At 42.6% G+C, this 24,632-nt stretch overlaps 1 protein-coding gene across 5 annotated transcripts in view; it reads left to right on the forward strand.

Annotated features, from left to right (window-relative positions):
* cabin1 (calcineurin binding protein 1) overlaps positions 1-21,340 on the forward strand; it is a 34,090-nt gene extending 12,750 nt beyond the window's left edge. For 2 of the 5 annotated variants that reach the window (XM_034540820.1, XM_034540822.1), the window contains exons 28-40: positions 435-488; positions 599-664; positions 1,519-1,698; positions 1,840-2,234; positions 3,631-3,744; positions 10,680-10,843; positions 10,941-11,037; positions 11,149-11,832; positions 13,708-13,782; positions 16,662-16,911; positions 18,760-18,918; positions 19,089-19,291; positions 19,908-21,340. In XM_034540820.1, coding sequence (XP_034396711.1) covers positions 435-488; positions 599-664; positions 1,519-1,698; positions 1,840-2,234; positions 3,631-3,744; positions 10,680-10,843; positions 10,941-11,037; positions 11,149-11,832; positions 13,708-13,782; positions 16,662-16,911; positions 18,760-18,918; positions 19,089-19,291; positions 19,908-20,051 — 2,585 coding nt within the window. In that variant the 3' untranslated portion in view covers positions 20,052-21,340. The remainder of the gene's footprint in view (positions 1-434; positions 489-598; positions 665-1,518; positions 1,699-1,839; positions 2,235-3,630; positions 3,745-10,679; positions 10,844-10,940; positions 11,038-11,148; positions 11,833-13,707; positions 13,783-16,661; positions 16,912-18,759; positions 18,919-19,088; positions 19,292-19,907) is intronic. The other 3 variants (XM_034540823.1, XM_034540825.1, XM_034540821.1) reach the window with 2 other exon arrangements.
* Positions 21,341-24,632: the final 3,292 nt, after the last annotated feature.

The following is a 24,632-nucleotide window of genomic DNA, read 5'->3' on the forward strand; positions in this document are numbered from 1 at the left end:
CGAGAAGAATGTGGCTGGCCTGTTATTGGCAGGTGAAAATATCCCTCCATGCACATGTTTGCTTGTAGGTGTCCAATTGTTCTGGCTAGTCCTGCTTAAAGGACAGCAAGGTGGCAATAGTGTGGGGCCTGATTCAGACATTCCTTTTATCTAATAATTATCTGGAAGAATGCTTTATGATCTCCTGTTCCTCATCTACACGTTAGAACTATTCTCTCTGGATTTCATTTTACCCTGTGGTGCTTTATTTAAAGGAAAAATGGGTGCCCAATTGGGCAAAATTACAGTGGGCTATCGGGGTCTTTCCTGCTTTGGGGCAGCTTTGGGTTGCATCCATGGATCATATCACAGGCCTTATTTCTTCTGTTTCGGTGAAAGATATTGATCTTTATAAATGCTTGCAATGCACTTATAAATATTTGTGTCTGAATCAGGTTCAACATTTTCAAGGAGAGAGGCATCGAATCTGTATTCAGTTGTCAAGACAGGTAATTTATTTATATTTTAGGTAAATTGCAGATTTTAAAATCTAAATTCAGAGATACAGATTTTTTTTTTTTGATTATATTTTAAAACCAGCTCCCCATATCTTCAACAGCCTCACCAGAGTTTGACCATGATTACTGCCTGCCCAGGTCTCCAATGTGGCTGGCTTCCCTGAATGGTACTGCTCTTCAAACCCACCAAACTCTTTAAGAGACTGTTTTTAATTCAAAATGAAGTGCATTCTTGTGGGAGCACACAGTTTACACAAACGTTATCGTATCATAGTAACTGTGGTGTTAACTCGTGACTAAATCTTGTTCTGTCTGCATTATTTACTGAAATGGCAAAAGCCTATTGTCTTTGTGATTCTGTTAGTTACAGCTCCCTGCCAAGGACTTTATTTTTTGCTGAGGCTGCACAACATGGCAATTAAGAGGAATGCTCGTATTTTGGTTTTGGACAACTTACAAAAACAATCTCTCCTTTTTATAACTGTCATTTAAGATGCAACGATGAGTTAATAATTGTGGCTCATTCACCTATTCTTGTTTCATAATTGGATGTGTGTATGTGTGTGTTTTATTTATATATATATATATATATATATATATATATATATATATATATATATATATATATATATATATATATATATATATATATATATATATATATATATATATATATATATATATATATATATATATATAATGTATGATAGTTTGGCATTAAAGAACAAGTCCCCTACCAACAGCTTAAAAAGGTCTACACGGCATACTGTTAATGTATGCCATAAAACATTTTGGATAATTGGTTGAAATTCATACAATACTGTAATCTTAATTTATTGACCAATTACAGATTGTCCCAAATTAAATTACAGTATAATACATTTTGGTTTTAAAGAAGTACGTAAACCCCCACTTTTCGGACAGCATTTATCTCTGATATTCCCAAAGGCTGAAGTAATTTGTCTTCATTTGGGTCCATACAACTGGTGGCATGACTCATGATGTGTTTTTGTTTTGGCAGAGCGCAGTCAGGACAGTGAGGTGGTGTTGCTCTCTGACTCTAACTCCACCCAGGATGCCTTCACAGATCCCACCAGCTCACAAGACAGCAGCCACAAACCTGCTTCTGGGAAAGCCAGTTCATCCTCATCGGAAAGGACGACCCCTGTGAAGGACGGACAGTTTGCATCTGAGGACACAGGTACACTCGGACTGAGATGACAAATCTTGTCTTGCTGCGTTTACCTGTACCATATTTAAATTATCCATGTTAAGCAAGCAGAACGCTGATCTAACATGCACAAATCAAGTCCTAAAGGCTTTTATTTATATCCTGCTTCAGTGTCACATGGAGAACATTCTGGCATTCAGACGGAAGAAAAAGTTATCCAGGAAGTAGTAGAAGCTGTGGTGGTGACACTCTCTGAAGCTTCAGAGCCCAAGGTATCTGTGGAACCTTGCTCTCATCCTCTGGCTGTCACAGCCACCCCTCCAAAGCCACCCACCTCTCAACAGACTGTTCCTCAAACCCCAGCCAGTGAGGGAAAAAGGAAGCCAGAGCCCCCAGTTGAGGTGATCGAGGTGCCCAAGGCCTTGCCCACAGATCTCGGCGACCAGAGACGAATGCTGGTGGAAATGTGTGTCCGCGCTCTCTTCCTCTGCCTTGGCCGCTTCCCTCAGCACTACAAGAGTCTCTATCGCCTGGCCTTCTTCTACACCAACAGCAAGACCCATCAGGTCAGTCCACCCCTGTTAATTGATGGCACTAGTCCATTCTCATCGCATTTCAAAGGCCAAGTCATACATCAAACCAGTCAGTAATGGTGACATTTACAGAAGATGGGCCTTGCTAAGAATCCCTACAACTTCCTCAAAGGTCAAATTAACTTTTAATTCAATTATTTCAATGACAAGCATGTCAGGGCTGCAATGGCTATTGTGTTTAGTTTTTCCTTGAATCTTTCCTATGGGTCTGTGAGCTCTGCAGTAATCTATGAGTTGCAGAAACAGCCCGTGTTGGCTGTAAGTCTGTGTGGGCAGAGGTGTGCGTGGGTGGTAGCGCAGTGCTCTCTCAGCCAGTTTGGCACAGAGAGGTTGCGTTGAGCTTTCCTCTGGTGGCATCCTTCTGTCAGCACTCCATTTGTCAAACCCTTTTAATATAGCCTTTGTCCTTATTATCAGGGTACATTAGGAATGGAGATGTCCAAGCTCTTTTAAATGTCATGTTTTGTAATATGGTCACTTGACCTCAGAGTAATATATGTGCAGCATCATGTGTTTTTATGACTCGCCGCAGTAATGTATTCCTAATTTGTTCAATACTGAAGAAACCATAGGTTTTTAAACAAAATCTTTAGCATTACCCGCTACAATTAAGTATTAAAGAGGATTTCCTTGAGACTCAATTAAATGCAGAATAACTTTTGATGGAGGCTTACACAGGTGCTAAGGGTTTCCTCAGTTGTTGCCAACGTGGAGTTCCTGCATAACTGGAGGAATACAAATGCCCACCGGCAGGGACTTGATGTCACAGTCAGTTTATGTGATGCTGTTGACACCGGTTGCTTAGCTGCCCTCACAACCAGACGCATCCAGTGTTAAAAGCATCTGTGCCCCTTTTTTGTTCTCAGGACAACTGCACCTCTTACATTGACTGGCCAGCTTTATCCTCACTCCAAAGATGGAAGGAGAGGGAGCCTGTAATGTCATACTATAGCCTGCTGGCTTTGTGAAAGATAACATGCAGTGCCATTAGCTTGCTATCTTTTCAAACAGGTTTTTGGTGTAGGCACTGAATTGTGAGTCATCACGCTGCATTTTCCTGATTGCAAATGAACATAGTTTTCTCCTTTTTTTTCTTTCTTTCTGTTTTACAATATATGATTTACTGGAAATAAAGATATGTTTGGTTATCACTTCTGTCAATTTTTTCTGATGAGGGGGTATAAAATACGATAAGATAATCTTTTATTAGTCCCGCAGTGGGGACATTTACAGGATTACAGCAGCAAAGGGGTAAAGTACACACAAGACATCCACTTGGTTATCTAATTAGGGATATTGAAGTGTGCATTCAAAATTATGTTTTGTTTTTTTTCCATTTATTTATTTATTTATTTATTTCCCGCCACAGAATCTACAGTGGGCCCGAGATGTGTTGCTAGGAAGCAGTGTCCCATGGCAACAGCTGAAGCACATGCCAGCACAAGGACTTTTCTGTGAAAGAAACAAGACAAACCTGTTCAATGTAAGTAATTTCACGGTCAACATGGTTTTAACTCCTCTCCACATCATTATTCAAACTTTATTTAATCTCGATGGATCATCGAGAGCAAGCTCTCATTTACAATGATGTTGAGCATATACAGCACATAATGGCTCATAATAAAAGTCAATCAATTAAACAATTAAAAAGCAACTGCATACTGGGGTGAAACAAGGTCTAAATTGTCACCTGGGCTAAGCCAAGGTTGCTGGGTGAATGTGTTTACACAAAACATTGACTTCTTGGTCTACCGGTTACCTCTGGCCGAGAATAAATGTACACATGTAGAATCATTTTACAAGTAGTTTAGGAATATTTAAAAACAAATCCCATGCATTTTGCAAAGATACAAAATACCTGTTTTATATACACCGAAGCACTGTTCATACAGTAATGTGCTGGACTATAAAATACTTCCGAATGTGTTGTCTTCTTAGTCTGAAATGAATCTTCATCATAATGCTTACTTGCACAGTCGCAGCTAGTGGGGAGAGGAAGAAGCACTAAAGTGTGTCCTCACGTTTGTGACTAATGAGCTGCTTGTTTGCTGTGAGTGATTGATTGGCGTATTACTATAAGGGTTTACCCTTTTCACACATGTTATTCACGTAGTTCAAAAATCAGCCCTAAATATGAATCACTAGGTGCATGCGGTGCTACGAATGCAGCCGAACAGTGGGAGATTGTTGAATTATCTGCCTCTCCGAATTACAAGGCCTCTGCTGGGTTCCAGAAAAGGAGATTACTGACTGACTCTGTCATCTGTTCTGCACGTCAGTTTGTTTAACTCTTTTCACTTGAAGCCGATATGTCTTTTCAGTGAGGGCAGAAATGAGCTTATTTTTCGATTTTGTTCCTTGTGAGATTTGTCGAAGCCTAAATGCACTCCCTACGTATCGTTACCGAGCAGATAATACAAGCCGAACGTCGCATCCTGTCAACATTGCATACAAGTCAGTTTTCTGGGAATATTTTGGTGGTGATCATTATTTTAGACATTTGATTGCGTCGGCTCGAGAGTCAAACGCTGACTCCAGCAGGCTTCTGATAACAGACTGTCGGAGCGATGTGGGCCAGGTCTGAGCTGGAGGAGAGTTGTGCAGCGCCCTGGCTCCAACTGGGTTTTCACGGAGCTCCTTCTGGAGGCAAACCTGCCACCCCGGCATGCCAACTGTTGGCGCTTAACTGTTCCCTTCAAATGAAGCCCTTTCTCTTCACTACCACAGGACAATACAAGCCCTTCTAAATATTGATCAAACATGCCTGTTTTCATTGAGTCTATGAGTTCTGGGTAGTTAGTAAATTAACAACAAGTTGTGGAAACGCAGTATATACCCTTCATTTTGTCAGCATCACGATAGTGACAGCGATTTTATGTTTTTTTCCAATCGTAAATTGCTACAAAGTCTTTGTTCAGAACACAATTTTTGCAAGGTAGACGTGGATTTTGAGCCAAAACTCTTAGTCAACTTTTCTAAGCTGTAAACTTTCGGCAAGTCAATCTCAGTTTATGGCTGCAATAAGCCGGACTTATCGCTCAGTGGCCTTGTTTAATAGATATAATGCATGTGTTCTTGATGTCAAGACCAGTTGATTGCTGAGTACGCACCTCAATGAGACTGTTGGGGACCCCTAATGTAGGCCATGATGCCCTACTTTCCCTCTTGCTTTGGCTGGACTACACTAACTGGGGCCTGCAAACTAACCTATATATTGCGGTTTAGAAATTATCCAGACGAGGTTGTGTTGCATAATTTATTGGTGTCGTTGTCAGGATGAGTGCTCTCTAGGGGGGCCAATTCACTTTTAAACCAATGATAAGCTCATACTTATGTATGTAGTTGTTATGGAGTCAGAGATGTATTGTAATATGTCATGGTATACAGTATATATTATTTGGGATGCATTATTGATACACTGACATTTCGGTTTTGATACTAGAGCATTTACTCTTAAAAAAAAAACTTACTGTCTGTTTGACATTTTAAAATGATGGCATGTATTTCTATTGACCTGTGTGCCAGTTAAGGCTCAGACTAGGGACACAATCTTCTATCCCGATTTTAGGGATAATGAATTAATAAACCCAGAATAGATCTGCTTTTTGAGGAATAACTTGGATTTTTGTGGGTACAGATATTGTGAAGTAACATAGACTATTCCCAAATCTTCTTGTGTTGTAACAATGTCATCATTATGGGTAAATGATTATAATGGAACATTTATTCCCAAGCCTTGTCACAGAATTACAAGTCTGAATCTAATGATATTGGTTTTAATGGTGCAGTCATAACGGGCCCTCCGGCTGCTCAGGACTACTGAGATCGTGAAGAGTCCCTGTGTGTTCACTCTGGCACAGTGTTTCCTCCTCCCTCCTCCCTTCTTCCCCTCGAACAGACACACGCGCACACACACATATACACTCGCATATATACACATACTCTTGCTTACATATTCTTCCACCCACTCGCATGTTCTCTCTCTCTCTCTCTCTCTCTCTCTCTCTCTCTCTCTCTCTCTCTCTCTCTCTCTCTCTCTCTCTCTCTCTCTCTCTCTCTCTCTCTCTGCGAAGCTCCAGAGAAGATAGATGTTCTTATTGTTACATTTCAGAAAAACAGAAATCCATCCCTGTCTTGCAACTTTGCAGAGAACATGTTTTGAACAGATTCTGTCTCTTCAGAACCAGCATTCATGTTTGACTTGACTGCTTGAATGTAACTTTGCTCATAGGTAGGCCTCCGTGTCTTGTTATATCCAGTTAGGGTAGTCTTCTGGGGAACAGTTATTGCTTGCTTTGGTTTGATGTATGACTCAAACATTTGTGTGCTCAGCTGTGCTGTAGGTGGAGCTTCATTTCGGAGAACCTTGTTATGTTTTTTTTTCTTGGGGGAGGAGTATTGGCCCAATGTTGTAGAAGTTTATGTTTTGATTTGACTTTGATTGAACTGGGTTGAATCTGGCTGCCGGTTTATTTTCCATTGCCTTCTTCTGCTCTTTGCTGAAAAATGTCAAGCTCAAGTGAACAGTTTCTTCTCTCACACTTGCCACAGGAAACAGGAAAAACAAGGTGTGTTAGCTAAGTATGTTTATAGTGGCCAGCTGAAGAGACGCAGAGTTGAAAAAGAGGAAAGGAAGAAGGTGAGGGCTTGTTGTCTGCATACTGCTGGCTGAACAGATAAGATGTGTTGTGTGTACACAGTCTTTCCTCAGACAGCAGTCAGTGTTTCTGTGGTTAAAAGGTTTACTCATACAAACCTGTTTTTGTTTTGTTTTTTTTAACTCAAGTTGTGTTTGTTCTTTTTCCTTATTGGTGTGCCATCCTCTTGATGCCTCCCACTACATTGATGTGGTAGCATTGAGTTCATTTTTTCGTTTATGTTCTTTTCCTTTTGCTCCATTTCCAGGTTGATCACACTCTACCCCTCCCCCTGGCCCTTTCTTCTCTCTACTCATCTCTCTGCTGCACTCACTCTGCTTCCTCATTACTCTCTCTCTCTCTCCTCTCACTCCTCTGTTTGTGTGGGTGTGTACTAATGGGGCGGGAGTTTCTCAACTTGCATCCGATTGGCTGGCAAAGGCCTACAAGGATTGGCTGTACACTGTTTATGGGGTGAGAGAGGAAGGGAGGAGGGAGGAGGGGGGGGGGAGAGAACTCCAGCAGGCTGGGGTCAGGAGGGAGCGGAGATAGTGCGTGGGTGTTTTTTGTTTTGAGATGGCAGGGTTTGAAGGCAGGAGAGGAACGAGTCGGTGGCATACTGAGCTTATAGGCCCTGACTACAGCGCAGTATCTCCTTCTGCCAAGGCAGCAGCCTTCCTCCTCCTCCTCCTCCTCTTGTGTTCCTGTTCTGCCGTGTGCAGCTGTGCTTCCTCCTTCTTCTTCTTCTTCTTCTTCTCGCTGCCCTAGCACCCAAATGCAGTCCACCCCTTGCTCTCTCAGCGTGAGCCTCTTTCAGGGTGGAGGCACTGCTGGTGCTGCTACCGCCAGCAAGAAACTGTCCGAAAGAATACTAACACAGGCACAGTGGAGTAGCTTTCTTTGGTGATGGTGAGTCACTTTCTCTCTTTTTCCTCTGACTTTTACCAAATCAAGCACAAGTTTGTGTTGATTTTTGTGTGAGCAGAGTTCCTGTGTCTTTTTCTGAGAGTTTGTGATATACTTGGAGTGGTCTTCTTCGTTCAGGGATGCTCTTGTTGAATGTTACAGATCAGCAAAAGAAAATGCATTTAAGTAAGTCCTCCTGGGGGTCTTAAATGTTCAGAAACTGTTCAGATCTGCTTGTAAGACATAAAAATATAGAATGATGAAAGTTACACCTGGCAAATGCAGGTAGCATTAGCAGGTTACCATTCATCTTGGATTTTTCTTGTAAATCCTACAGTCTAAAGTTGTAGTTGGTTGATGAAATGGTGATATTGTTATTACCAGTAAGCTGCATTAGTGACTGCTGGTTGCCGAAAGCCACATAAACACTCGCTTTGTGCAAATTCCCTGCAGTTAATACATTCTATGGTCATATTTTGGGCCTGTGCATTTCCTGCCACTGGCGGCATGTTAAGACATGAGTACGTGAAGTTGATAAGGCAACAGGTTGAGGATTTCCTCCAATCATCTTGTTCAGCAGGCAGCCAGCATTTTGTTTTTGTTTTTTCATGCTTCCTGCAACGGCATGTTGCTGTTTGTAATGCATGAATACGCGACTAATTAGGATTTCCTAATGGTGCGAAATGTCTTCTATCTAATTGTTCTCCTCTAAAACCAAATGGAGAAAACCCCTTTGAACCATTTGTACCAAAGGCTTTTCTCCTCATGTATTTATCCCTTGCCCGTCCCTTGTTTGCTATGCATCTTAATCTCTCTCTGATTTTTGCGTTATGTATTGGTCACATCTGCCAAAGCTGCTCTAGATATCAAGCAATGGTCATATTTTCTCTCTCAAAAAAAGATCCTTAAAATCATTGCAGTTAGTCTTACAAATCTGCTTTAGCTGTTGTGCTACAGCATAATCTGTGTAAAGCCATGGCTCTGCTTTCCCTTAACAGATTTTGGATGAAGAACTCTCCTCCACTAGAGATGTTTTTTCTAATTGTGTGGAGCCCACCCCCTCATCATACTTGTCTTATTCTTGTTTGAGGCATTTGCAAATCTGTGCATTGAAAAGTTAAGACCTGCCTATGCCCTGCCTGATCAGCAGAATATGATATCTTCGCCATTGGAGCCATACGCTTGAGCTTTATGTTGACCACTAGAATGTATTTGCTCCTGCATCATCAGAGCAGGAGATATTTATTTCTAAATTAATCTTAACGGATGCCTGCAAACGGAAAGTCAGTAGCACTCGTGAACTAATAGTGAAAAAAAACATCCTTGATTCAGGATATTTCAAAGGAATTCTTGAACGTAAACGCAAGGTTGTGTCATCTGGGATGAGTTTGTACATTATATTTTTAGATTGCCTATTTGACACTTTGTTAGTGAGATCCAGGCTATAACGCTTTAGTTTTTGTTTGGCGCAGTGAAACCGGCGCCAGAAAATGACTTCATCACAGCTTGTGGCGCTCGCTGTCCACACACTCAGCTCTTCACTCATGACTGTCGCCAATAGTTCACTGATAAAATAACTATTAACAAGTCTAAGGAGTTAACAAAGACAGCCAATTAGTTTTTAAATGCTTTAGAAACAAGAGGTCTTAAAAATCTACATTTCCATATATGTGTCAGACAAATAAAATGAACAGGATATTAACACGGCTTGTATAAAGGCCTGAGATATTAGATTAGAGTTAATTACAGTTCCTCCTCGGCATTGTGGAGGTTGGTTTGTCTTTGCATGCTCGTAGCTCAGGTGCCATCTGTGGAGGCTCCTACAACGCGCAAGTAACAACCAGGTTTAAGTCCGTCCTTAGGAATGTGAATTATTTTTGAGGTGTTTCATTTGCCTCTCTTCCCTGCTTTGTTCCACGGCCGGTGGCTTTGGAAATGTCACCTGACAATCTGGAGCTGTCTGTGAGGAGGACTGTGCTCCCTAGTGCCTTCAGGCGCAGATGGAGCCATCTCTTTTGTTTGGTTCTAACCTGATATGGTCATCTTTGTTTGGTCTCGCACACATTTTGTGAGGCCAGACGCTGTATTCAGCGCCATGTGCTATGTGAATGTACACAGCCTAGGCCACCATCTGCACTCGCATCAGTAGCTTCAGAGTGCAGAACCTCGCTTCACCTGCTGAGAGGACATGTGCTCACAGAAAAGGTGCAAAAAAACCCCACCTCATCACAGTTTCTGCAAAGAAGAGCTGAGTTTGTTGGCAGCCAGTCTGCTCTTCTGTTGCTTTGCTTGGACAGAGCTGAGCACTAATGAGGCTGCCCATCATGTGTGCCCAGAGAGAAAGCCCCCCACCTCATCCCTTCATCCCCACCTCCAACATGGCCAGCCAGTCTGCAAGATCTCTCCTGCAGCCTTCCTATCCCCTCATTAGGGCTTTCTTGTTTTGAATGCCCTGCTTTTAACTCTCATTCATTCCTCTTGTGTTTTCCTCTACTTTTTCTTTCAGTTTTACCATGTGTCCCTGCTGATTGTTTTGTTGTCTCATAAACTCGATAGGCCCTTGAAAACCTAGAGTAGCAGCAGGGAGCGGTCATAGAAACATAACTTCCAGAATTACACACTTGCCTGTTGGCTTGTTGTCCAGTCAAATGTGAAACCAGTTAAACTCCTCCTAGACAATATTTTGCCTCTTTGACCAGTTTGGATTCATATTTGTAACTGATCCATGTTTTAAAATTCAATTCCTGCTATACTGAAAGCTAAGGCCGCACAAACAAGTGTGTTTGTGGAAAACATAATATTTTTGTTTGTAACACAGTCAAACTTAACTCCACATTCTGTTGCTTCTTTTTTGTATGCTCTTTGCCTCCTTCAGGGCATCTGGCGTATTCCAGTGGATGAGATTGACCGCCCAGGAAGTTTTGCTTCTCATATGAACCGATCCATTGTCCTCTTGCTGGAGGTGTTGTCTCAGCTCAAGGATCACGATACTCTGGTGAAAGTCTCTTTTATGCTGCAGAGAACCCCTGACCAGGGAAAGTAAGGAGCCACTTGGTATGACAACCTTCTCATGCTTCGGTTATGTAATATGTATTTGGTCAATGACATTTCTCTTGCTGCTTTTTCTGCTATGAAGGAAGTATTTACGGGATGTTGATCGCCAGGTTTTGGCCAAGCGAGCATTCTTCCTAACTGTAAAAGTCCTGGAGGACAATCTGAACAGTCTCAAAAGGGTAAGGGAGTACAAATCACGACATACTTTCACAGTCGCTAAGATCTGAGGACCACTTTAGACGTCTGGCATGCACCCACTTCATATTTTGACTAGTTCTGTTTTCTTTCAGGTGTCTGAGCAGCTTCACAAAGCGCCTGTGCCCTCAATGGGGGAGATGACCACAACGGACGCATCCAACAGGCCCAGTTCGGAGGACGGCAAACATGCTCCACCTAAGAAGCCTGGGATCACAGAGGGAGCCTGTGCCACTGATACAGGGCCCAAGGAAGAATCCCAGGCACAACTCACTCCACCACCGCTAGCCGTAGATAAAGGGAGTAAAGTTCAGGAAATCTACCCTGGGAAGGTAGAGACTGCTGGGAGTGAGGGACACAAAGCAGGGCCAGAGGAGCCCATGGAGCTGGCCACTGGCCCCTGGAGGAGGCCCTCTATTACCACAGATTCTCAGGGCAACCAAATGGAGGCTGAGACCTCCCTGAGTGTCATGGAGCCCCAGCAGAAAGTGACTGACAGCAGCCGGACCCCAGAGTTGTCTCTAGAGGAGTTAAGCATCAGTTCCAGGCAGCAGCAGCTCCAAGCCTCGACAACCAAGGTCACTGTGGCAGCCAGCGGGACTGATCCGGGGCTGCTCCGACGGCCAAACAGGAAAAGAAAGCTTCTTGACGATGTGGAGTCCGGAAAAACTTTGCTGCTTGATGCCTACAGAGTGTGGCAGCAAGGCCAGAAAGTCATGACCTACGACCTGGCCCGCATTGAAAAGATCATGTCAGAGACTTATATGCTCATGAAACAGGTAAAACCTCTCCAAGATGTACAACGATACACACAGATGGCATTATCTGTTTGAGTTTATGCCCTGAAATAGTTTTTTGTTATTGTGCAAAGTCATGCAAGCTTGATATTGCCCACCGAAACGATATTGGGCTTGGGAACCCCCTCTCCTAACCAAATTAGTAACACAACACCCATTGTAGGTGAGGTGCTTTCCCTCTTTCAGTTTTCAAATACTGTGACGAATCCAGTTCATATAGTGCGGTTTAGTTTTTACTTGCAGAAACTGAAATTCAACCTCTGTGTCTCGTGAAGCAAGTCGCTTACTCTAAAAGTAACAACAGGGTATTTGTAGGATACAGATTGTTTCATAAGTAGTGTGGATTAGTCATTGTTGATTTTATTTTTCAATTTAACTACATTTTGAATGTGCTGAATCAATTTTCTAGTGTCTGTCGGCCAATTTTGGCTCCTTTTTGAAAAAAAAAAAAAAGACTATTGTAATAGGAGAGGGTATTACTGTGTGACATTCATGAAATCATTATGCTGACCTCCTGCGTAGGACGTGTCAAAGATGCGAGAAGTTTCTTTGCGTCTCTAGAGCAAATGTTCAGTTGTTGAAACTTTTTGTGCTTTCTATGGCATTGATACTGTAGTTACAGCACAGCTCACATCAGCATATAGCCATATTGAGCTGAAGATCAATGCTTGCCCTACAGAAGTTGCCATGTCATTAGCTGTGTACTGCCAGAGAGCTGTATCTGGAGTGGGAGGGTAGTAGGCGAGGGACAGCTGAAAAGAAGAAATCGGTAGAGGTGGGCCAGCTTCAGCAGCGCTACATTCTTTTATTTGTTTTTCCTGTGCTCCTTTTAAGAGAATATTTTCTTAGACACACCCGTAGGAGAGAGTAGCCAGAACCAGCCATGACATGTTTCCTGTCGCCAAATGAGCTGTGCAATTAATATGCCTGGACGTTTTCCAGAAGCATCTCCAGTTTCTGCACCTACTTGAACAAACTGCAGCGGTTTTGTGGTCCGCTGCATTGCACAGCTGCATGTGGTTTTAGTTGTTTTGATCGATAGCTTGCATCGTTTGCATGTTTATGTGTTGCTACTTCCGCATATTGCAGTTGGATATTAAACTTTTATTCAGCTCACTCTTAAGGGAGTACATTTCAATGAATCGTGTGTTCTAGACAGACGCCATTAGAATACAGTACATCATGTCACAATAAGTTGATGTGCTAGAGATGTTTGCTGTTGAAATTCGCTCCATTCTAATAGTAATTATTATGTTGTATTGACATGTCTGTCTGTTTGCGGTTTGACAAGGAAGGTTTGCAGAGAGCTAGACATGAATTGAAAGCAGAGGGGCTGTCCTCTGATGCACTGAAGCTTGACTCAGTCCATTTAACAATTGGCATAATTTAAAAACTAGAATGAGGCCGCTGTAAAAATCCCTCCCTTTGGGGGTCCCTGAACCTCTGCATACAGCAGACTGCTGGAAGGAACATCACCGCTGTGTGAACAAGATTACTGCTCGGTGTACGATGTTGGGCTGTGGCTAAGCTCACTAACTCGCTGTACTGGGCCGTAATTTGAGCCTTTCTTTACTGGTGCTATGATCGGAGGCAGAAGGCATCATGATAGAAAATCTGAATAATGTCTTTTTGGTTTGGCATTAGTGTGGAGACATAGTTGGTAATAACATGGTGTGTACACAGGACGGGTCACCACATACGGGTGTATATACTGTATGGGGAATTGTCAGAATACACTCACTGCTCCAGAAACACGTGTGAAAATATTTGACACTGAGGAATAGAAACACAAGCCTATGTTGCTTGGACAAGTTGCTGTACCCTAATGTCTCTGTTCTGGCTGTTCTCCTGTCTCAGGTTGATGAGGATGTAGCTCTGGACCAAGCTGTGAAGTTCTGCCAGATACAGTTGGCCACTTCTGCCCAAAGACAGGTAAAACAAACCCTACAATGTGTCTCCCTTGTGCATCATAGCTCATATTGTAGTTTACCATTTGTATAAAAAGCTAAATGTACTAAATGTATCTTTTCCTCTTTTATCCAAGTTGATGCGAAATACTTGTTTTTTTTCCCTACATGTTATTGGAATAGTCTCCCATAAGGTTGTGATGATTTAAGGCTTTACTCAAGACCAGTTTATGGTGCATGAGCAGTATTTTAGTGAGCAACAGCAACCATTGATCTCTGAGTTTTGCCGATGTTATACACCCTAACCATCTGCCAATCCAAGTCGTTTGAATGCTAATTTTACTTGTCTGCTAGTGTGCAGCATCTGTAGTACAATGTGCTCAACTGATGAGTAACTTCAAGTCTCTCCTGCTTCAGCCTGCCAAGTCTAAATATAGCCCAAAGCGTGGTGTGAACGCTCCCTGTTGTCCCCCTAGCCTCACTCGCCAAGCTAAACTTGTAATTGGTTTCAACTGGGCATCGGTATGCTTGTTGCCTATTGCAATGGATATATGATTTACAATGCAAAATGACAATGGTCTAAATACAAGAAATGTGTAATTGCATAAAATCTAATTGGTTTCGCTAGTATTAAAACGACTATTAGCTCAGCTTTGTATTCACTCGTATTCTTCATGGGGTTGTGAGTTGCTCTGCTTCCATCCTGTGGCGGTGACTCCCTCTTCATCTCATCCCTCCTTCTGCCCACACAATCGACAAGGGTCTCTCTGCCCACATCCCGTTGTCACGGTGATGTTCCCTGAACCTCAGGCTTACTAAAAGTAGCTGTGGGCAAAATAAATTGTGTTTTCCTAGTTCACTGATCGCGTCATCTTATTTTCTGCATGAATCTCGTTGTTGCTCGTGTTAGTTTTGTCTGATGGTTTTTACCTATATAAATCTCCACAGTATCTTGATTCACTTCATGTCCGCACAAAATGTTTTAATATGATTATACCGTTTTATATTTCAACTGGGATTATATTTACCTTGTCGGGTGTACATGGTGACTTGTCATTACGACGGTGGCCTTGCATGTGCTGGTTTGTGTTGTTTTCCCTTGATGCTGATGAGATGCTGATGAGATGCTTCTACTGCGTACTCTCTTTTTCTGCAGTCTGATCTAACTGCTGTTTGTTTACATGTAATTATTTTGCCACCATTTGATTACACTTGTATGTAGTGGGAAATGTGAGGAGGCACCAAAGAGTTCTCAATTCGAGGGCATGAACAATTCTAGCCTGATTCTTACAGGTTCACACATTCCTTCAAGCCCCCACAAGTGCAGAGCGAGGTCTGCTCGCATAGTGCTGAGCGAGAAAAAGTGTCTGCGCTGTGCGCCGTGTATTGTTTGCTCCCTCAGTTTGATGCCATATCAGAAGCATCAAATTACAAGGCTACATGACCTGTGCGCTTAGTTACTGTCCCTCAATGAATGGCTGATATATTTTCAAGATCTTTTTGCTTGTTATGGTGCCGCTCTTTTAGAGACTCGATGGAGGCTCTTCATTAGAGCACTCCAGTCTCACCTGTTGTATATCAGCAGGCTAGGAAGAATGTTGAGGTTTTATTCGTCTAAGAAGAATTTTGGTTATTTGCTTCACAAAGTGCCGGTACCTCCAGTTTGGGCAGGCAATTTAATGAAAATATTTGGTTGGCCGGTCATTTAATTGCATTAGAAAGTTGATCAAACCTCTACACGACAAGTACAGCTGACTTACTGCTCAAGCTCAGTAGTTGCACAGAACCATCCTTCATTGTGGGACAGCGGCCCACCCTCCCCACACAGCGAACACTCGAGTAGCCTACAGACAGGCTGCATGCTATGTGCTGCAATGTTCTCGGCTACAGTGTTTTTTTTTTTCCTAATGCACACGGTCCAGCTGACTTGTTGGTGTTCTTGTTGTGGTTTTGAATTCATGAGCTATGAATCATCAAAGCGGCTGTGTGCCGCTCCGTGTTGAGCTGAAGGATCGGTCTGAGCTTTTTGAAGTCGACTGGTTGTTTGATTTGCCTGTGCTGTGTGAATCCCATCGGGAGCTCCATCATACACAGCTGTGACTCAGAGCACAATTTGACTTAAACTCCCACCAAAGAGCCAGAGAAAAATGGTATACTGTGTGATTGCCAAATTATGTGCACACGTACTGCCTCTGTCAAAGCATGCTCGTCACGATAGTCACGTGGCTCTGTGTGTTTCCTCTAGGATTTGAAGTCTTGAGATATTTACCGCTGACATGGAAGCATTCTCATTCTTTTCACACATCTGCCTATTTAAGGCAATCCAATTCTCCCAACACTGGACACCACATAATTTCTTCAGCTCCTTCAATTTTGCCCCGCTTCATACAGAAGAGTGACGAGCTGGAATTAAAGGCTTGTTATCCCAACTTTTTCATTCTGTTTTAAATTGAAAACTAGAGACGGCTTATTCATTTCTCCTCGGTGTTGCCGTGGCAACGGCTGTGGGAGCGCGGCGGCTGTTGTCACAGGTTGTTTGTGCAGCTCTTGTGCTTGTAAGTGGTCCTCAAAAGACACGCAGAGGGATGTAGTGGGATGTAGCGCTGAGCTCCTTGCCAACACCCAACACACAGTCCAGCACACATGTAAGCCTCTGAAGTCCTGGGGGACTACACCGCAACTCCATAAGGGATTTCATTACCGCTTCTGTGAAAGAGCCTAGACCTAGACTGATGACGCTGATGTGTTGTTTGAAAAGGTGCAGTGGTATTGACTGCGACTCTGACCAGATTCTGTCTCCAGGGGAAAGGATGTGCAGTTCTCAGAAAGGGTTAATGCTGGCACTGGATCTCCAACATCAGTCGCACCTTCTCACGACCGCTGCTCTCCTGCTGTCTCCAACAGTCTGTAGGCGATGCCCCGACCACACCTAAGTACACCAAGGACATCTTCTTCCCCGCCTCCCTGTCGACACCTGTCCTGCTCAGCCACACCACCTGCCACCCGCTGTCCACCCCGGAGGGTCTAGCCAAAGTGGTATATGAGCCCTTGAGCAAGTTGCCCAGACCTCAAGCCTCGGGCTTCCACGACCAGCCACAGCACAGGAGAGCCGCTAGCCACCCTGCAGCAGCCATGGCGTTCCTACCACACACAGGTACAGTGGTCGCCTCTCCAACACCACTCTATTGGGGTTCTTTGCTCTCTGCACAATGCAATGCACACGCATATTAATAAAATGTATCGTCATCTCTGATGCACCGAAGAGTTTAGTGAGAAACTGCTCTTTTGGAATTGCCAATTCATTTTGTGAAGAAAGAGCTTTCCTCCATGTGGCCAGCAGGGTGCGCCTGTGGACTTCCACACAGCTGTTACATAACAGCAAACTCTCTTCACTGTTATTTCCCCAACAAGAGTTTTCACAGTCGTTGTCCTGAAGAGTGTTTCTCTTTCTGAGCTTCTAGAGGGGTTTAGCATATTAATTGCTGATCCTCATAATGAAAAGTCAGGTTTGCGGGGCAGGGGGGGGGGAGGGGGTTATATCTAAAGCCAGTGTCTTCAGCTGGAATTCCCCTGATAAAATACCAACCCAACCTGTGGGCTTGAATCATGCGTTATTTGGTAGTGTTTTTCTTTTGTAGTCATTAGATCAGCCATTAGGTTTTTGTAATGAGGCCAGTAGAGCCTCATATAGGCTCATAGAGGCAGTAAAAGAGCATTTGGAGACTAAAGTCCATCCTCTTGTTGTTGAGGCAGCTTTCATTTATTTCCTTTCAGATACGTGCTCATCAAATGGAGCTGCTGCATTTGGCTCTCTCCTTGTTTTGGGCCCATTTTCAGCTCTGGGCTTTTTACTGCAACCTGAAACTAAAGCTTAATGTTAACTCTTTATCTGTAGACATCTTGCAGGCAACAAACTGACACATTTGTCTTGAGAAACAAGTTTTCATATTACATGGACTTAATTCAAAATCTACTTTGACTTGAGCACAAACATCTCACCTAATGACAATCAGCATTTTGTACCATGACATTTCTGCTGTTTTTAAAATGATTGGCCACTTATTTAAAAAAATTCAAAAACAGATGGTATACATTTAAGACGTATTTACTTAAATAAATAAAAAACAGTACAAATATATCCGTCGATACAAATTCATATTTGTCACTTTACTGTTACAATCTAGTGTATTTTTTTTATGTGAAGCTTTACATTTAGATAATTTATGATGTGTTCTTGACAGTCAGTTACTGTAAGGCTCCAATCATGTCTTTGCTTCTTCAACTTCATCATGACATTTTCAACAAGTTCTGTTTTTGTGATTAACACATCCCCTCGAGTACAAAGTGCTAATCTTTTATGTCAGGCAGAGCTCTTAATTAAGAAACCCACGATGCCGCTTCACAGCGAACTTCATGGGTCTCTTTTTCAAATTGCAGTCCATGTTCTCACCCATTACATCTACACAGTGGGGAATTCAACTTAACTCTTTGAAGGTCATGTGGCAAGCTATAGCGCGCACCTTTTTCACCATAAATCAGTTCACTGAACGTGTGTGTGTAACGAGTACCTGCATATAAATAAATAAATTGTGTTTTCCTAGTTCACTGATCGCGTCATCTTATTTTCTGCATGAATCTCGTTGTTGCTCGTGTTAGTTTTGTCTGATGGTTTTTACCTATATAAATCTCCACAGTATCTGTTTAACATTCTGCCAATAAATGCCAAATGTTCAGAATGATTTTTTATGTTTTTCTACGTCCGACTACTGCAACTTGTACTCACTGTCCTAGAAGCTGGGGGTTATGTCTTTTGTCACTACGTATTTGAAACTTGCGCAGAAAGTCTGCTTCAATTATCGTTGTTGGCAGGGGGATGGTAAACGTACTTTCATTTGTATATTGCCTGTCTGGTCTTCGGATCACTCGAGGATAACAATTATTGTAAAACTGTGATGATAAAGCTTTAACGGGTGTTTTGTTGGTGCATCGTTTGTGCCCACAGATGACCGGGAGGAGCCCTCAGAGGGACTTGCGTACCGACAGCAGGAGTCGCACCTTTGTCAGCAGATGAAACTCGCCACTGTATCCCAAGGCCAAGAGTCGGCAGCATCCTGGTTCCAGGAGGAAACCGCCACATGTAGCACCGCACAACCTTGCCCAGGTCAGAACCTTTGACTGAGAGGTGTGACGGGAAGAAAAGCCCGAGCAGGATTGATAGGTTGAATAGATGACAATCTGATTTTAAACTGAACCTAACGGGACTCTCGGTTGCTTCAAGTGTCTTGAAGATGTTTTAATTTGTAGAAATGTCCTCTTATTTTTCTCTCTCAGACCAGCAGCAGTATGCCAGCGATGATCAGTCTAAACTTCCAGACCCCAGCCGAATCCGCTCCCGCGTCCCCCACAACATGCCAAAGCTCTTCATCCCTTCCTCCGTCACAAAGTTCCCACCAGAAATCACAGTAACACCTCCGACTCCCACACTTCTGTCCCCTAAAGGCAGCATCTCAGAGGAAACCAAACAAAGACTTAAGGTATGCACTTTGCCTCTACGTGTGTGTGTTTCTGTGTGCAAGCTCATAACCGCGCATGCAGCTGTTTTTCATAAATGCAGAGAAAACGTGCGCAGCTTCGGAAGATCCTGCTTATATCGATATTAAATTAACCATAATAGCGAGAGCAGTCATTCTTTTCGCAGGGGGAAGCTACGGCTTCTGTCTACCGCATTGTAGACGAAAGCCGTAGATCACATTACGTTCCTGAAGGAAAACTATAAACGCCTTGGCACATAAAGATGAGCATATCTCAAAAACAAAAAATTATTTTTCGAATTATTTCTTCAATTTCCTATGCATTGTGTTTATGTGGTCAAATTAGATGTTTCTATTTGTTTTAAATACAGCTTATGTCGTTTTTTATTCATGTCCTAATTGGAATACTTTTATCAATAATTTTTGATTTATTGACTTTATTGACTCCATAACCGTTCAGCTTTGTTTGAAAATATTTTATTGATATGACTCATTTGAGTGACATCACAAAAATGAAACTACCAACGCAGCCGCTGGCGGATGATATGTATGGAGTTCAAAGGCTAAACCGTCGTCTAGCATAACTCAACAGTGGTCCCGTCTATCTGCTCCTCTACAGAACGTCATCTTGTCGTCTCAGTCTGCGGCCACAGTCAAAAAGGACTCCCTGAGCCAGCCGGCTCTGGAGGTGCAGGAGACGTCGAGCCAGGAGTCGTCTCTTGAAAGCGAGTCGGACGAAGAGGACGATTACATGGACATGTGAGCCACTGAAGGCCTCGAAGGCACGCTGAAACCAACTAAAAAAAAAAATTTAAAAAAAAGCAGTATTCTCATCGCCCGCCATGTCACCGTGCTGCCCTGCTTGTCAGCAGTGATGGTGCATAAAACGGATGTCGATGGCTTTTTAATCCTGCAGCATGTCGGTAATGTGCCATTTATGCATATTGACATCAGTGTATCCAGCTCTCCTGCACTCCACTGGATCTGGCACAGAAGACGTTTAGCCTTTTAAAGCCGACCAGTTCCGTGTTTGTTTATTTGTTATGTGGTGTGCCGAGTCCATCTCCAAGCTGCAGCTAATTCCTCGTCTGAGAACTTGACAATCTGAGGAGCCTCAGTCTGTACCTGCTGTCCAACACTTTGATCCCTTTGGCGGTTTCACCTGCAACACACGTCGCATTGCTACACAACATGTACACAACATATTCCAATGAACACGAGAGGGAAATGAGGACAGTCGGCTGCATTCGAGGTTCACCTGTGGAGCCTCACAACCTGTAGCAGATTAGAAATGTTTACACTGAACGTTTGGGATGTTTTTCAGTTGACACTTAACTTTGTGCTATTTTTGTATTCTTGTAATATTTTGTCCGATATATATATATATATATATATTTTTATTTTCTTTTGTGTGCATTTGTAGCGAAGAGGAACAGTTCTTACCAGGAAGACGTCCCGTCACCAGCACTGATCTGAATGATGTTATGAATCAGCTTTTGTACATATCACAATCCGAACACCCTCTCTAATGTGTTTTGGCTTTAATGGGTTGAGTATTGCGCTTTATTTTCAGTCGACTCAGGAAGCGACTTGCCTTCGACAGACGCTTCACATGATCGTTCCTGATTTCAGTGGACTTTAAAAACCTTCCGAGGATGACTTTCTAATACAGATGCCTTTCCATTGAAACCATTTTGGTAAATTTGTCACAATTCTAGCTAAACTCAGAGGAAGACAACAGAATGTTTTTTACAGATTGTTTTCTATAAAAAAAAAAAAAAAAAAAAAAGATGAAGAAAGATATTTACTGATTGTGTTTCTTGAAATCTGTCGCAGAATCATTTTTAAAAAAAGACACACATTAATAATTGAAAACTATCACCCTTGGAAAAAAGAGGATTGGATTGTTTTTTTTGTTGGTTTTGTTTATTTTATATTGTAAGATTGTACAATTGTTTATTGTATGGCTCAGGCTGCTGGAGGGGAACTGTTCTCCAAGTCTGGCATGAATGCATTATAGATGTCAAGCCAAAAATATATTTGAGAAACACATTTGTTCTCTGTGCTACTTCACATACATTCAACCGTCCTGGCATCCAGTAAGTTGGTGGGTTTGTGTCGTCCGTTTGAGCTCAGGCCTCTTGGGCTTTCTGAGGGGGCAGTTTGATACTGTGACTGCCATAACCATATGGTTTATTATAAGACCAATGAGTACACAATGCTTACTGATGCTTGAAATGAATCAACAATTATCTCAAGATATAAGGCTAACAAAAGTAAAAGCATTTATAAGTACTGGTACAGTTGCCTGACGACACCTGAGAGTTTCTAATATTTCATACTTTTCTTCATGTTCTCGTTATTCAAAGAATCACTTCCTCAAGTGAGTACAGTAATCGAGCAGCATCCTAAAAAAATATTTAATATACTGTGAACATTCATAATACTTTGTTGCAAGTTTGGAGCACAAGGTGCCAAATATAAATACAGGTTCATAATTAATCTCTGACAGAAATGACCAGTTACATTACATTACATTACATGTCGGTTACTAATCAAACATGATGGGATGCAAACACATAGAGTTGTTGCATGTATTCTATTTTAAGTGTTAATGGTTGTACATTATTTTAAGTGGACAGAAGGAATGGACTGACACTAAATATTGTTATAATGCATTTTCAATATGATAGTGTTCTTACCAGTTTATCAATTTTCACAACGAATAATGTTTTAACTTATAACTAAGTAATGAAACGATCAAGGCATTACCCAAACAGCTTGATTTAGATTGATATTAATTAATATGAAACACTTAATATATAATGTGACTGTAGTTCACTGCTGTAACGCTTTAGTGTGACATTATTATCCCTGTATATACATCAAGTGTGTATGCATCCTAAATATATTGAATTCCATTTTCTTTTATTTGATCAGTTAAAGGGTTTTTAATAACCCCAATGTGCTTTGGTTTTAACTTTCATTTCGTTCTTAATTAATTTACAAGAAATCCTCAATCCTGAATGCCAGATGAGCTGGGACAACGCGTGTACTGGGACCAGTCAGAAGATGCTGTACTCTGTAAAGAGGAAGGTGAAGATCACTCACCAAAACATCACACACGGACACACAACATTTTGACAGTGACCGTGACAGCTGATTTCCTCACAGTCCATTTATTTTCAGACTGCGTGTGTGGCCTATGAGACTGAAAAGTTATTAAAAGTCAGCGCTCATCCTGATTTCTTTTGGTTGATAATGAAACACAAATGTAAACTATCAATTTTCTCTTAAAACTGCCAACTATACAACCCCACGGGCTAACATAATACAATTAGGAAACGCCTAAACAAATGTGTTATTACAGGATATTCAAGTCAGTTTAGCCCAAAATCTGAAATTTCTTTGCAATCTGTACAGCGTACAACACCCTCGGTCCTTGATTTAGACGAGGAGAAACTAAAATAAAGGTAAAGGTATTTTAAATCTGTCTTGCTTTTAAATCATTTGTCAATCTAAAATAAATATGAAAAGACATCCTCCTCCAGTGGCGCTGTGGGCTCTCTGACTGGATGCTGGCAGACCACCCTGCTGACCACACGGACTTTGTGGTCAAAGGGCTTGTACACTCTGGTGTGAAGTCTCCGACACGAGGGAAGTCATTAGTCTTCATTAGCAACTTCCAGGAGTTTCTTATGAAGTGCTGTGAAGTTGTCATTTGCCCCCTTTGCCAGGCAAGCTAGATTTGAGGTTTGTTTTCTTATGTGGTGGACCAAATGTGAGCTTGCCCTGCCCCTAGTTGGTGCACGTGAGACCACGGCCACGCTGGAGTTCAGTCAGGGAGGATGCCAGAGACGATATTGTAACAGATCATGTTCACAGTAAGGGTTAGGTTTTTTAAATTTATATTCTTCTCTGTAACTATAACTATAAGGCAAATGGATGAATTGACCTTCGATAGCCTCATGAGTTCTGCTTTCCTGTTGAGCTTTGGTGTCATTTGTATGCATAGATTAAAGTTATCTGCAGTGCCGTAAACTCAACATTACATTATGCGTCCTCTAATCACAACACGGCATCTCTTAGCAGATAAAGTGAAATCATAATCGGCATTTCCCCCGCCATGTTAGATTGTTCGGCCTCCTGTGACATCATGTTGTCTCCGGCCATGGGGCTGCTATCTCTACAAACCCCTCAAAGTGGCCAATTAAGCATCAAAAGGGCATGCTGCATGGCTAATGTGAGTGAAAGGTGTGAGATTTCTCGTCAGTCCACTCCGGGGGCTCTTTATTGGGCTGCCGGAGAGCCGTCTGATCCCCGGGCCCTGGCTGTATATTGGCAGCTGTTAACTGTCGAGCACAAGGGGATCTGTGCAGTTAAAGCAAATGGCCAAAGACTGACACCTGGGAGGTGGAACACCGCTGCTAAAGGTGATCCAGGAGTAGACGCAGGAAGAAAAGCCACAGTGGAATCATGTATGAGGCCGTTTATCATAACAGAGGACATCTATGATCAGTCCGAAACGCTTCCTCCTGTCCCTCATTATTTAATCTAAAATTATATGAAGTAGCTACATTCGCACAGCATATTTAGGGCCTTAAATAAATTCCACAATGTTTGTGGTCTGCAGTCCTTTATCGGTGGTGACCTCCGTGATGTGTCATCCAGTCCAAATCGCCCCGAGGCCAGCTGTTACAAAAGAGAGAGCTCCCTGTCAGGCCCCTTTGTCCCCAGGCAAAGCAGCGAGGCATTTACCAGTCACACCTGTCACCTCCAGACCCAGTGCGTAATGGGATTGACACTGCCGCTGCTGAAATGTACACCTCAGCTCGGACGTCGACACACTTCGCTGCTAGAGCTGCAGTGCGGAGAACCTCTTGCCAAAATCTCTTTAATTCCCACAGCGTCTTCCTCCCAAACACTCACAGATTTGTGTGACCTCTCTGCCCCGTGCAAACAGTTGAAGGGGGTCAGAGAGGAGCTGGCAAAGTGCTAAGTGAGGAGATCAACACGGAACCTGTGCATAATAACTCCTCGACAACAGTTGGCTTCACATAAAGAGGATAAAAACACATCGCACTTCCCCAAGGCCAAGGGGGTGGTGCTGGGAGGGTCCTGCATCAAGACATTTAACATGAGTAAGTGATCGTACACAGGTCTCTGCATCTTTAAGTGCATCATTACACGCTGAATGTTATCATCCTTTTTATTCTGCATCGACCGGGCACAGAAGCCTTAAAGAGGCAGGTCAATATTTTCACAGGGGAAGACTTTCTAGCAGTGAACATCTCTTTGTGCTCACTTAACTGCTGATTCTTCAGAGCGCTGTGCTCCCTTTGAA

The sequence above is a fragment of the Cyclopterus lumpus genome, chromosome 9, assembly GCF_009769545.1.
Source record: "Cyclopterus lumpus isolate fCycLum1 chromosome 9, fCycLum1.pri, whole genome shotgun sequence".
NCBI classification, from domain to species: Eukaryota; Metazoa; Chordata; class Actinopteri; order Perciformes; family Cyclopteridae; genus Cyclopterus; species Cyclopterus lumpus.